This window comes from Naegleria fowleri, assembly GCF_008403515.1.
Source record: "Naegleria fowleri strain ATCC 30894 chromosome Unknown tig22, whole genome shotgun sequence".
NCBI lineage: Eukaryota > Heterolobosea > Eutetramitea > Acrasida > Naegleriidae > Naegleria > Naegleria fowleri.
The window spans coordinates 597,029-611,525 of record NW_025407954.1 but is presented as its reverse complement, the minus strand read 5'-3'; the positions used below and the strand labels follow the sequence as shown (position 1 = coordinate 611,525).

At 37.4% G+C, this 14,497-nt stretch overlaps 5 protein-coding genes across 5 annotated transcripts; 3 read left to right on the top strand and 2 right to left on the bottom strand.

The window, feature by feature from the left end:
* Positions 1-36: 36 nt before the first annotated feature.
* Positions 37-2,831, top strand: FDP41_001174 (uncharacterized protein; the record flags this gene model as incomplete). Its single annotated transcript, XM_044702182.1, has 4 exons — positions 37-437; positions 578-885; positions 1,041-1,686; positions 1,841-2,831. The coding sequence occupies 4 exons, from the start codon at positions 37-39 to the stop codon at positions 2,829-2,831; spliced, it is 2,346 nt and encodes a 781-aa protein (XP_044564734.1).
* A 23-nt stretch (positions 2,832-2,854) lies between these two features.
* Positions 2,855-4,270, bottom strand: FDP41_001173 (uncharacterized protein; the record flags this gene model as incomplete). The annotated part of the gene is made up of 3 exons (XM_044702171.1): positions 2,855-3,138; positions 3,196-3,534; positions 3,604-4,270. 3 exons carry the CDS (start codon positions 4,268-4,270, stop codon positions 2,855-2,857), a joined length of 1,290 nt encoding a protein of 429 aa, XP_044564733.1.
* Positions 4,271-6,177: 1,907 nt separating this feature from the next.
* Positions 6,178-7,686, top strand: FDP41_001172 (uncharacterized protein; the record flags this gene model as incomplete). The annotated part of the gene is made up of 1 exon (XM_044702160.1): positions 6,178-7,686. One exon carries the CDS (start codon positions 6,178-6,180, stop codon positions 7,684-7,686), a length of 1,509 nt encoding a protein of 502 aa, XP_044564732.1.
* A 50-nt stretch (positions 7,687-7,736) lies between these two features.
* On the bottom strand, positions 7,737-11,962 carry FDP41_001171 (uncharacterized protein; the record flags this gene model as incomplete). The annotated part of the gene is made up of 3 exons (XM_044702149.1): positions 7,737-11,227; positions 11,292-11,631; positions 11,840-11,962. 3 exons carry the CDS (start codon positions 11,960-11,962, stop codon positions 7,737-7,739), a joined length of 3,954 nt encoding a protein of 1,317 aa, XP_044564731.1.
* A 401-nt stretch (positions 11,963-12,363) lies between these two features.
* On the top strand, positions 12,364-14,445 carry FDP41_001170 (uncharacterized protein; the record flags this gene model as incomplete). Its single annotated transcript, XM_044702138.1, has 1 exon — positions 12,364-14,445. The coding sequence occupies one exon, from the start codon at positions 12,364-12,366 to the stop codon at positions 14,443-14,445; it is 2,082 nt and encodes a 693-aa protein (XP_044564730.1).
* Between the last annotated feature and the right edge of the window lie 52 nt (positions 14,446-14,497).

Sequence of the window (14,497 nt, the reverse complement as noted above, 5' to 3'; positions counted from 1 at the left end):
TTTTTAATAAAAAATTGAATTTCAAAATTTAAAAAAATGAACTCACCTTCCAATCCCTCTCTCTCTCACCATTTGAAAAGCCTCACCACCACCACGAACACACAGTCGAGTCATCCTAAAGGAGGAGGAGGTCATCAGCACGGAGCTGTTAGAACTCCGAGTTTGGCAGGAATGGATCGAGAGGATGCTACGGAACGGGATGCCATGAGCGAGGAATTTAGTGAGGTCTTTCCGACACAACAGTCGGCAATTGTTTTTGGAGAATATGGAGCCAATGATGGACAGATGGATTTAGAGATGAATCATGTGCGGAGAGGAAGTTCAGCTTTTCAGGACGAACATCACTTGGATCATATTCGATATCATCACGATAAAGGATCTCATGATGTCAGTACTTTGAATGGATGGAAGAAAATAATATTAGATCGAAGAGTGAGGTGAGTGAAAATAATGTCATGTGACTGATCGATGAATAGTGAAATAATTTTGTGAAATTTTTGGCTGCTGGATCACGATAATTCATTTTCGTTATCCATAATGATGGCTCAAAATGGTGACGCATGATACTTCCAATCAGCATTGGAGTTGTATCATTCCTTCTAATTGCCGTGACAATTTTATTCGGCATTATTTTGATTTTACTTTTAACACTTTACAATGTTGATAAAGCATCTGTCAAGAATGACCCTGTGTGGACGCCACCTGTCACAGAATCAGGAGAAGTTCAATTAATTAAGGCAACGCAAGGAGCTGCAGCTGCAGACAATGAAGTGTGTTCCGACATAGGTGTAAAAATTTTACGAGATTTTAATGGGAACGCTGTGGATGCTGCTGTTGCTACAACATTTTGCATTGGAATAATGAATCCATTTAGCGCAGGCATTGGTATGTTTTGTGAATAGTTCAACTTTTGATCATTTCTCCATCAAAAACGATTTTATAATTCTCATATATTCACAACGCATCTCACTACCTGTCAAAATTATTGACCTAACTGTTTATCCTAATTATTGAAAATCAATATCTCACTATATATACAGGTGGAGGAGGTATTATGGGAATTTCTATTCCTTCTAATTCAGCAAATGCTAAAGACACAATTGAATACATTGATTTTAGAGAAAAGGCTCCACTCTCTGCTTCGTGGGACATGTACTCATCATTAAGCAATTCTCCTGCTCCACCTTCACAACGAGGAGGAAAGAGTATTGCTGTATTGGGTGAAATTAAGGGTCTCTATACTGCATGGAAACGATATGGCTCACTGCCTTGGAATGTGTTAATTCAGCCCTCTATAGACCTTGCAAGGAAAGGTGTGAAAGCAAATAGTGTGATTGCCTCTCATTTAAACAAGTATAAAAATTGGATACTTGAGGAAACTTTTGGAAGTGGAATGAAACAACTGTATGCAGTGAATGGAGACGTGAAAAAAGAAGGAGATTTATTGCAATATCTAAAACTTGCTGATAGTTTGGAAATTGTAGCAAAAGAAGGAGCAGACGCTATTTATAGCATGAATGGTTCATTAATTCGAGATGTTGTGAATGATATCAGAAACGCTGGTGGAATTATTACAGAGCAAGATTTGATTAATTATGATGTGAAAATTTATTCAACCAGAAATCAATCTAACGTTGATCAAAATACTCCACTTTCTACCTATTTTATGGGATATCAAGTATTTGGGTAAGTTTTGATGAATCGAAAATTGTGTTAGTCAATGAAACAAACTGTAATCTACTCATTGAAATTACAACAAATTTAATCTTACATTCATTTCAATTAATGAAATCATGGCCAATTGAATTGAAAATTATCTTTCCATGGCATGACTGTTCAGGCCACGGCCAGAAATATCAGGAGGTTCATGTATTATTTTTTTGCTTAACATGCTTGAAAATTATGTCAGAGATTTAATGTCACCTTTCATCAACCATGAAGGTCAGCTCTACCAAGCAAATCAACAATTCCACATGTCTGCACAAAAGTACGCCTTATTTATTGAAGCTTTGAAATTTACTTTTGCTCATCGTGCAGATTTAGCAGATCCTGATTTTGTAGCAACAACGAAGCAAGTCATGGATGATATGATTAGCAAAGATTATAGTGCATTGATACGAAATGAAATTGATTGTGCCTTAGCTAAAAATAAGACCTTTTCAGATCCTCTGCACTACAAGCACGATAAAGTGAATTTGCAATATGTGAGAGATGATCATGGAACATCGCATTTAAGCATATTAGATAAGAATGGAATGGCTGTGAGCTTAACAACAACTGTGAATTTAATTTTTGGAAGTTTTGTGGTGGGTGACAAGACTGGTATTATTTTTAATGATCAAATGGATGATTTTTCGCTGCCGAATACCACCAACTATTTTGGATTGGCTCCATCACCAAGTAACTATATTGCACCAGGAAAAAGACCCCTTTCATCGATGTCACCAATGATTATTCACAAAAATAACAAATTTTACATGGCTGTAGGAGCAAGTGGAGGTTCCAGAATAATTAGCTCAGTTTTCCAAACCATTTGGAATCATCTTGTGGGTGGATTGAATATTGCACAATCCATTCAATTTCCACGAATTCATCATCAGTGGAGTCCAACAACTCTCGCTGTCGAGCAAGGAATACCCGAATATTTAATTAACTTTTTTAAGAGCTTTTTGGGTTACACTGGTAATGAAGATGAATCAAAATTCATTAATCGTGTGAAGGGAAATGCAGAGTTTAGTGTTGGTATTGTGCAAGGCATTGTGAAGAAGGGAGATAACAACATTGAGGCTGCCTCCGACATTCGAAAAAAGAGCAAAGCAGCTGGATATTAAAGAGAGGAAGCTTACATAACCTATCACATGTTTTTATAAGTACATTCATAAATATCGTTCATGTTATCGTAATCGTAATCCAATTGTGATTCGAGGAAGCTGTGGCTGTCACTTCTCTCGATATATTCCGCAAAAGTATCAGCAAAAGGTTTGATATTACCTTCAGGATTATGTTGCTTTCTTGAATTGTGATCTTCAATGATCGCAAAATAAATTCTATCAAAGCAATTCTTGAACTCGTTGCTTTCCATTTTTTCTTTAAAGATTTCAGCAATTTTAACTGGATCGTTTCGGAATGCTCCACATCCTGCAATTTGTCAAGAAATGTCACACTTGCATTTTCTGCACAATCATTAAAACCTACCAAATGCAGAAAGAACCAAATTTCTCACTCCATGCTGAATAGCAATTTTCAAAATTGCCTCAATGGTTCCATAATTTCTTGGATCCACTCCTCTGACAGTGGAGCGAGCGAATGGAACGGCTGCAGCCGTGATAATATCCACTAATCTTGGAGTTTTCAACAATGGATAACCTTTGGCTTCACATCCTCTAAATATGGTCACATTGGGACTATAAACTCCACTTTCATAGCCAATTGGATAATTCCATGTTCTGGACTTATCAATTTTATCCACGTGATTGTCCAAGCACATGTACAAATTTGATCTACGATGTAAATTTTCTTCCTGAGCTCCACAACCTAAATGATGGGATTTAAAAGGACATGGAATCATTATGCTTAACCGTCACTTAGTGACATAGTACATACCTCCTTTATATCCTCCTCCTGGAGTGTTGGGATTGGCCATATTCAAAACAGCAACTCTCTCTTGTGGAAATTTTCCCTCCTTAATGAGCTCGTCTTGAATATAAAATGCAACATCAAGACAATCACCATTAAAAACCATGACTTTTGTCAAGGAAGATTCAGAAGCATTTCCATTATTGCTGACAACGAGAGATTCATTCTTGTAGAATTTACTTTGAATGGAAGCACTTTCGAGAAGATCTTTTCGTAAGGAAATAATTTCATATTCGCGTTCTTCTTCATCGATTGGATTCAATTCAATTGTGTCGCTTCGCTTGTCTTCATTCACTTCTGATTCTTGGCTACTTGTCATGCCTTCTCCAACCGTACGACACCTCATATAGGCATAGCTTTGTTTTCGACATATGGAAATCGTTTGATTTTGAATCAAGACTCGTAAACGTTTCAACTGATCGAATTGTTTGTTTTTAATCATCTGATGAAAGATGCGAACAAATTGAGTCGGATCATAAATATAAGAATTAAATTCATCCCATTTGGTATTAAAAAAAGCATCATCAAAGAAGGAATCGGGACATCGTGAGGGGAGTTTGATCATTGCAGAAGTGGTAGTGCTGGTGCTGGTGGTGTTGGATGACATGAATGATGATGAACTTGAATCGAGCATTTTTATTGGAACTATTTCAAGTTCCCATCCGAAATGAATCAGAGGAGACTTCCATTACGAATATGAAGCATTCGAATATGGATCGCATCTTCAGATTTGAATTATACCTTTCAGAACTCACAAAAATGCATGAGCTTGCGACCGGAATCGAACCAGTGAGAACCATTATTTTCTGCTGTGGGATTGCATTTCTGCAATCATCGACACAAGCCCATGCAATTAAAACGCACTCAATTACGACTTTTAGAGTGAAAATAATTTTCAATCAATCAGAATCTGTGACTTCCTGACCTTTTGATAGATCCTAACATGTATGAATTGATTCAAATTGGAAAAAAAATTGGAATGCAATTGGAAAACAATATATGTCCAGAATTGACAATGTATATATGGCAACAAATTGACAATCCTTTGACGTCTTCGACATATTATCTGGAATGCCGTTTGGAATCAATCAGGGCTGTTGTTCAGGAACTTGCTATTTCATGACAGCCTCGTATTGTAAAAAAATTAGGAGCCAGCGTGAATCGAACACGCGACCACAGGATATCAGCTGCAAACCGTTATTGCAATCCTATGCTCTAACCCCTGAGCTATGGCTCCATCGATTTGCTGTTATTTTTACCCTATTCAACAAGAGTTAAGTCGCTTTAGCCTTGAGATCAGTATAAAGATTCTGCCTGGCCCTCCATTGCTCGTACTTGTTGCTTCCACATATGCAAAAGGCAATGAAAGTTGGAATTACATGTTCACTAGAATTTGAGAAATATCGCAAGAGAGTTCAAGACACCTTGCAAGAAGAGTGAAGAATCCTTAATCGACCTTCCACTTTCTACATGAAACTTAACAACTTCGAGCACTTCAAAAGATTTGTTCCTCCTTTGAAGAATAAACCTGCCACAATTGCAAATCGATAAAATTATTAAGCGTATTGTTGTGATCTCTTGAATAAACAAGTCGGAGAGCTAGGACTGTTAAATCGTTAAATCAAACAGCATGGGTGTCCACTCAAACCACATTCCTATCGACAAGATAACACTTTCAAAATCTCCGTATTTGGTATCTGATACAATCTGTCATGCCTTACTTGACGCTATCAAGCCTTTTAACAATTTTACCGCTTAAATACTACAATCATGGTTCGAGAAACCACCTTAAATTGAGGTGGCAGATAATTACATACAAATATACTTTTTTTGTGAGTCTGATCTCAACAACTACTTATCAAAAAAAACGTTGTTCTTGGTTTGGATGGGTTTATTTGTGGGGTTATTGTAGTTGTGGTTTGGGTTTGGGTTGTTGTTTGGGTTGTTGGGTTTTGGGCAGGTTTGGTCAATTCAACAAAATATGTATGTATGCCATGATGTGTAATCCCCCTTAAGTTGTGAATACTTTGACTGCCAAAACAACATCAAAAAAAACGAGTAAACTTCACTCACTTCCAAATGCATTGGTGTGTGGTGTGTGATTGCAAGCCAAGAGCATTCTGGAGAATTTGAGGTACACTTGGAAAGCTTCTCAAACAATATCGTTATTAAATGATGATTTCGGAGCAGGACAAAAGAATTTCATTCAGTATTTAGAAGCGACCTTAACAACTCTTATAAAACGTCATAAGCATAAAGAAAACGTTGTTGAATAGGATAAAAATGTCAATAAATCGATGGAGCCATAGCTCAGGGGTTAGAGCATAGGATTGCAATAACGGTTTGCAGCTGATATCCTGTGGTCGCGTGTTCGATTCACGCTGGCTCCTATTTTTTTGACATCGATGAAGTTAGGTAATTTTCTCATTTCAAGAGAGTGTTTGTATTTCTGTCCAAGTTCTGTATGTTTGATATTTGTCTATCAGGAAGAACACAAATGTTAAGTAATATTAGTTTTAATCAATCTCAATCTCTTAAAAAATGTCCAAACACAAAAGAAGCCTTGTCTTGACTCTCCCCGATCCCACTGTTGCTGGTCATATCATTGGAAAAAAAGGAAGTCAAATTAATTTATTACGACAATTAACTAAATGTAATATTCAAGTTGAAAAATCGCAAGTACGAATATCGGGACGAAATTCAAAACAAGCGGCAGATTTAATTCATATCATCATTAATAATGCAATATGTGTGTATGAACATCCAAAAAGTGTTTATCACGTCTGGAATAATATTCGAAGAGATGAATGTGGTGATCGATTCAAGCTTGACGAGTATTCCATTCCGTATGTTCAGAAATTAGGAAAGGATCGAAAATATTACATTTTAAAACAATGTCCTAAAGATGAAAATGGGAAAGACAAATATGCATGGATGGCTCCTCTCAACTTGGAAGAAACAATGAGCGTTGATAAGGATTCAGAAACAACTCCAAACGAAGAATTCAATCAAACATCAGAAGGAATCTCCACACCACCACAAGTCAGCATTCCCTCTACTATGGAACAACCAACCTCCATGAATGATCAAGAATCGGATGCATCTTTGAGTGAAAAACCTGTCACAGTTGAAACTGTGCAATTTATTTATTCACCATCGACCATTGAACAGCTGATTGAGGAAGGAAGACAACGAGTAGCATCCAGTTTTATAGAAATGGCTCGAGTCACTTCTTCATTAGTGCAATCGTATACACACAATAAGATTCTGATCAAAATGAGCCTTGGTAAAAAGACGTTCTATGATGCCAAGAGAAATGTTCTCTTGGAGAATGACAACAAGATTTTTAATTTTCAAACTTTTACTAAGTTACAAATTGGATTTGGAAAGGACATTAAATCAACATGGAGAAACGAAATTGATTACAACACAGTACAACGCATGCGAAATTACATGTTGAATAATGGATGGAAACTGGAACAAGTTCTTAAAAGTGTTTCTTGTTATGTTGTGGAAGTGATAGATGGAATTCTAGATCGCAATGGACAGGGTGGGAAACGTTTTGGATTTAAAGTCGTACCTTTGGAGGACCATCAAACACAATCTTTCTCTTGTAAATTGGTGAAAGTGAGAAATTTACTGAACAAATTATTATTTATTGACATTTTCAATGTTGATGAAACAATATCCAAATATGACTATCGAATTAGATTTCAAACAGAGCAATCGGTCACTCAATTTGAGACAATGACGAATTTACAAAATTATGTTTCTCATTTGAGATTTGAAAACGATCAGCTCACCGACAAGTTTGTTCCCACTCCAATTCGCCAACAATTCAGGGTAGACTCGTTTCGAAACAAGTTAAAAGAAATTTACACATTTGGGAATGTTAAAATTACTTTGAATAATATCATAACAACAAATAGACAAGAATGGTATGAGGTTTCCATCTCTCAAATCGAAAATTTTTCATTGTCAAACTTGAATACAGACAAGGTTTTGGAATATCTTTCTGTGATGAATTTGGTGGTGGGATCCATGAACTGAAGTCAATCATTAACGAATAACAAAAAATCCGCAAGCATTTATTGTACAGTCTAGTCCACAATTTTTTGCTGCTCAATCATGGAACTACCGGTTCTAGGGTCTTTTGAAATTCTATAATAGTGCTCTGCCAATTCGCTTCTGCCCAACTTTCTCACAAATTCTTCATCATGAGTAATGACAATTAATTGGAAATTTGAGAGTTTCCTTCTGTCTTCAATCAAGAACCGAAGTGATTCGGCTAAACTGTTGGCGTTATCAATATCCAAAGCATTGGTAGGCTCATCCAGAGCTAATATTCCACAATCAATACTAAATGCCTCAGCAAGTGCAAGTCGAATAATAAGACAAGCAAGAACTTTTTGACCAGCGCTAGAACGACCTCTCATTGGCAATTCCACGTCACCTTTGACCATGACTACACGGTAGTTGTATGTTTTTCTGGCAGACTCTGTTTCAGTGTCACACTTGATACTGATGGTGTCAATATCATTGCCTCTGTATGTTTTTTGCCAGAGTTCCTTAATGATCTCATTAATCTCTGCCATCTTCATGCTGTGATATTTTGTGAGAGCCTTTTCAAGCGCCTTCATGTACTTGTCTAAGTCCTCCACAGCATGCTTTGTTGTAACAACCTTAATGAGTAAAGACTTGTACTTATTTTCAATGTCCTTATACTGATCAGAATTCAGCTGTTCTTGAATGTCTTTAACTCTTCCTTTCATTGTACTTCTCATTCCTGAGATTTGAGATTTTTCATTGGAATATCTGGTTTGCTTTTCTTTCAACTGTTTGATGTCTTCATAAGAGTCCAATGATGCATCACTACCTGTAATATTTTCTATTTGTTTAGTCAAAGTTTCACATTCAGAAGTAATAGTGGAAAGTTCTTTTTTCTTTTGTCGATATCTCAGATTATCTTCGATGTTTTGCTTAATGACATTTTGCTTCTCGAGACCCCTATTGTACTTTTTAAGGAGTTCAGACAACCTTTCGTTCTCTCTTTGATTCTCTTGTATCTGTATATCAAGTTTTGTGATTTGGGATTCGACGTTTTGCAAACTCTCTTCGACACCTCTATCCTTGAATTTCTTGAGTTCTTGTATGGAAACGTTTAGTTTGGAAATGTCCTGTTGATAGTCTGAAATTGTGCCTTCAAGTATGAATTCTTGTTTTCCATGTCTTTCCTTCATCTCACTTAACATCTTGCTGTGTGATTGATATTTCTCTTCAAAGGTAGGTATTTCAAGGTTAATTTTTTCAATTTCTTGAACTTTTTGGTTGATTTCTGCTTGTTTTTCACTAAGAGAATCCTGGAGACGTTTCAATTCTTTCAGATCGTATTGAGATTTTTGTAAGATAGTATGTTTCTCTCTCAACTTGTCTTTCATTTGTGAAAGCTCGTTCTGGCATCGAGTGAGTTCTTGCTGCAACTGAGATTGTCTTTGGGTAAGCTTTTCTCGTGAGCTTTGAGCCTCTTCCAACTGATTCTTCACTTGTTCGTATGGTACAAGATCTTGCGGAAGTCCAAGACTTTTGAGTGCATTCTCTTGTTCTGTAATACGTTGTTGCGTAGTTTTGATGCTCGTTTGCAAAATTTTCAATTCTCCACAACCATTCAACAGCTCACTTGTTTTCTTTTCGTCGTTTTTGGCTTGGTTAATGTCATCTGTAAGCTTTTCAATCTTTTCATTCAGGTTTGTAATCTCTTGCTTAATGTTAGAAGCTTCCATCTCGGATTGTGGAAGATCAGAGTTTTTCAACCGTTCAATATCTGCAACAATAGGTTTGATTTCTCTAAGCTTTTCCAATACAGAGCTTTCTGACTCGAGCTTTTCTTTTGTTTTTTTCAATAGTTTTGGTGTTAGCTCCATTTTGCTTTGTTGGAGAGATTCAAAATTGAAGCACTCTTCTTCAGTATGCAATTCTCTCTCACAAACAAAACACTGTTTGTGTTTTCTTGCGTGGAGAATGAAATTTTCATAGCAAAGCTTTAATGCCTCTGCCATACTTGCTTCATTTCTTAGGTCATTCACCTTCTCCTCCGCTTCTTTCATTGCCTCGTCCCAACTCTTCCCTGTGGGAATAACAGCAGCTACATGTTGTTGCTTCTTTTCAATCTCATTCTTGATTTTTTGTGCTTGATTGTTAGCAGCATCGAGTTTTGATTTTTGAACAGAGAGTGATTTTTCCAAGCTTTGTAATGATGAGGTAAGAGTTTGAACTCTGTCGGTTGCCTTCTTGATAAGTCCCTTAATCTTAACTTCAATATTTGCGGCTGTGACTTCATTGTCAACACTGCCCAAAGTCTTTTCATATTTTGTTCTGACTTCAGAGAATTTATCATTCAAGCTTGAATTGTGCTTGCTGAGCTCCTCTCTTAAATTCTGAATTTTGAAACTAATGTCTTTTTCCTTTTCTCTTGAAGCCAGTTCTTTGTTAAGATTGGAAATTTTTAAAGTTTGTTCCTTTTGGCTCTTAGCGTTTGAATCCATTTCTTTCTTGATGGTGTCCATCTCCTTGTTCTCTTCTTTATCTCTAACCTGCTTTTCAAAAACTAAATATTCTCTTTCCATTTCAGCTACAACATCTTCGGTGATAGAAATATTTCGGATAGATTCTGAAAGTTTCTTCGCCTCATTCTCTAAAATAGTCTTTCGTTGGGTAGCGGCCTTCAACTTGGACGTGCTATTTTCTTTTTGTTGAAGGAAAGAGTTGGTTTCTTTTAAGAGACTCTCTTGCTCAGATTTGTGTTCTCGTCTCATATTTTCAAGCTCCTTCTTTTCTTTTTGGAATAGCTGATCGAGTGAAGTGAGAAAACTGAATATTTGGCTTTCAGAAAAAGGAAGCTGCTCATATCCTGGTATGCGATATCTTTGAGAAAGAACCATAATATCAGTGCTAATATCATGAATACGACCCTCATGAGCTTCCTTTTGGGATTTTAACTTTCCCATATTCTCCTTGAGAGAGTTCATCTGAATATTGAGGCTGTTTTTGTTTGATTCATTCCGTGCAAGGTCATTCTCAGTCTGGCGTTGACTTTGTTTCAATTGTTCGAGCTGTTTGGAGAAATTTTCTTCATACTTTTTCACTTCTTCATCCGTCTCAGTGAATTCTTGTTGCAAGTTTTGGTACATTTCTTCGACATCTTTTTCCATCATTTTCTTTTTTGTGTCAGCAGATGTAAGCTTTTGTTTGAGAGCATTAACCTTTTGAATGACTCCTTCGTATTTCTCAATCTCTGTATTTACTTGATTCAACTTTTCATCCAAGTCTTCAATCTTTTCTTTCAACTTTTGAAGCTTGATTACTTCATTTTCTGCTTCCTTGCGTAACTTTACGCTTTGATTTCTCTCGGTCTCTGCTACAGCCAAATCTTTTTCGTGCTCTGCCAATTGTTGTGTAATGTCTTTCTTGGTTTTTTTGATAGCTTCTAAAGCCTTAGAATATCTAGTGCTAGAAAAGATATCATCGAGTTTTTTCTTTAGTACAGTACTTTCACTGAGCGGCCAATTTACGTCTTCTTGGTGACAAAAAATCACTATAGTATTGGAAATGAAAAGCCCACAATGTCTCATCCTGTACCACGTAATAATAACACTTACCATTCTCTAATATTGCTTTGCTCACACCCATTAATTCAGGAATTAATTTATCCATATCTGTGCATTTGTAGCTACTGCTTTTGGTTTCTCCATCCTCTCCCTTTGTAGAGAGGACTGATTCTAGCTGTTTAAATTGTGTGGTTTTCTTTTTTTGCGTAACTTGAAAGCTACGAACAGTAATATATTTCTTCTTATTTGCTGCTTTAAATTGCAATCGAATTTGTCCTTTCACTTCTGTATCTCCTGATACTTTTGGATCATGAACGAATGATTTTCCACGATCACAATTGGGAGGGAGCTCACCAGTTGTGGCACACTTCAAACATTCAATAAGTGTGGTCTGATGAAGCAAATACAAAATGTAATCAAAGCAGTTCATTAGGAAGTATGCAGGTCACAACATCAAACAAAATTATAAATTAATGATAATGTAAATATGAATTGGGTCATCACAACAACCATTAAAACATTATATAAAATAATAAAAAATTAAAATATCAACCATGCAGTGTTATCGGAATGATGATATCGTTCATATACCAACATACCTTTCCTGATCCGTTTGCTCCCAAAATAATTGTTAATGGTTTAAAGAATTTAATAATTTGAGGCTCTCCGGTATGATCAAAAGAACGAATACCGCTTACGCTCAGCCAATCCAATGAAGACATTTATCGAGAAATTGCTTCAAATGTAAATTTAATATCGGATTTGACGATTGCAAAAAGAAGAATAACCAAACAAAAATGTGGGGTCAAGATGTGCACAAATTTTTTTCTTTATTTTTCTGGAAGGCTAGCCACCACTGCCTTGACACACAAAAAAAGCCTTTTTTTGTTCAAAGGAAATAAAGAAAGAACACCTTAGCCCCATTTTGGAATTATGACAACCTGCATGCTAAATCCTATCAAAATCCAGAACTCGTCGAATACTGGGCCTAAGTTACCGACTTATATCGAGCAATGCCCCACGTACTCTGAACTTCTTCAAAAAAAATCAAAGAGTGTACACTGAACTCCACATTCCTAGCTTGTTCACACTTCCCTTTGTAACGGTTTTGTTGGTCATCATCATGTCTTCTTCGGCCCCTCCTTCCATCACGACCACGCCAAGCTCACCCAATCCCTCTTCGATCTCCCACCATCATAATCAAGTGTTTTTTGATGATACAACACCCTCTGCTCTAAATTTCTGGACCAACAACTCTCCGACACCAGGAGGAGCTCTTTCCACCACCACGGGTCATCATGGCAGCTCTTCTTCGAGTGGAAGCAACCACAGCGGTGGAGTTCTAAATTCCACTTCCAATCAATCCTCTCCTCAAGTATTCACGATACCACCTCTCAATTCATCAGGTGCCATTTCTACAAGTGGATTGCCTTTTGCTTCTCCAACACCGGGTGGTGACTTGTTTGATGTTCCCAGCAACAATACACCCACTAGTGGTGGTGGTGGTGGTGGTGGTGCTGAATTATCATTGTCGTCTGGTGCATCCTCTTCATCGTCGTCCTCGGCATCGATCAAACAAGAAGGATCCTCGTTACTGGGTCATTCTGGCGTTACACCAACACCTCTCTCGATTGGAGCTTTTACCTCCATCTATGATGCTCCTCCACCACCTCCTCAACCCATTCAGAGCAAAACATTGTCGCATCCCACTCACACTTCTTCTTCCGCCCATAACAACCATCATAACCAAAACAATGGAAGTAACGCTGGCACGACTCATCCACCGACCTCATCGAGACCAATCACTGTGGCTGGTTTGAGTGCCTTTACCAATAATCCTCCTCCAACTCAGACTTCTTCGTCTGTGCAAGCAACGACAGTGTCGCTAGGTCATCACAATCCAGCCGAGGAATCTCCTTCTTTGGGAATTTTCACTCCATCCATACTGAATCAAGTTGCTTTGGATGCCACTCCGCAACATGGAGGAGAGCTAGCTGACAATTCTGCTAATTTGCATCATCATCAACAACAGCAAGCTGCTCAACATCACATGCAAATGATGCACGCCCAACAACAACAGGGAATGATAGCTGCTCACCACAATCCACTTTCTGCTTTCAATTTTGGAAACAAGATTCCTTCCTCTCACATGATTCCACAACAAATACCAAATCCAAACTTGACTTTTAATGTTAGTAATGCAGCAACCTATATTCCACTTCCCATGAATTATGGAATGACATCGTATGTCACTGATCCTAATGGAGTTGCAAATTCGAACTCTCCTTCTCCTTCGTCACCAGTTGGTGAAAGCTTACCTTCTGGCGTGCTCATGTCAGTGGTCAAAGGATTCAATGTTGATGATGGCGTTCCCGAGGAGCATGGTGGCAAAGATAACAAGAAAACACTCACCACTCATGTTGTTCGTGTAAGGGTTGCTGATTTGACAAACGCTCATCCTCTACCATCAGGCTATAAATTCATGATAAGGGCAGTGTTATTAGGTTATAAGCGATACGAAAAGGAGGAAATTTCTTCGCTCGAAACTCATGAAATCACTGTGAAAAATCAATCAGAAGATTTTACCTTTGACAACATGGTTGTAAAACACACAAGCCATAGCAATGGTCAAAAACTTTTCCTAAGATTCAAATTAGTCATGTGCAATGACAAGGACGAGAAAGTGTTGGAACAACTTGACACAACCTACTTCAAAACGGTCACAAAGAGAGCCATCATAAAACGACAAAACACCAAGAAGATTGACGAACAAAAGAAGAAGGTTACCAAAGTACTTCAAGTCGAACCAAAATATAGTGTTACAACAGGAGGACAGCTCATCAAAATCGTCACAGATAACATGCCAGAAAAAGTTCGATTACAAACCTTAATTGTAAAATTTGGAGAAAAGAAGGCACGAAGAGTTCACTCCGCAAGAGATAATATGATTATTTGTGAAACTCCAGAGCATCAAAAAGCTGAGGATGTTCCAATTTCAATTTCTATGGATAATGGTGTTTCATTCTTTCATTCACCCATCGTGAAAATGACGTTTATTGATCCTGCCACCGATACATTGCCCGATGTTACTCCCCACAGTAAGACGTTCGTTGTTAATTTCGCAACGGCAGGAGGAAAGCACGCCAATAGTAGCACTGGTGAGGATGAAGAAGTTGACCCTAAAAAGAAAAAGTCAAAGAAGTGATTGAATGAAATTCAATAATGACCAATTTGGATTCATCCCTAGTACCAAATTA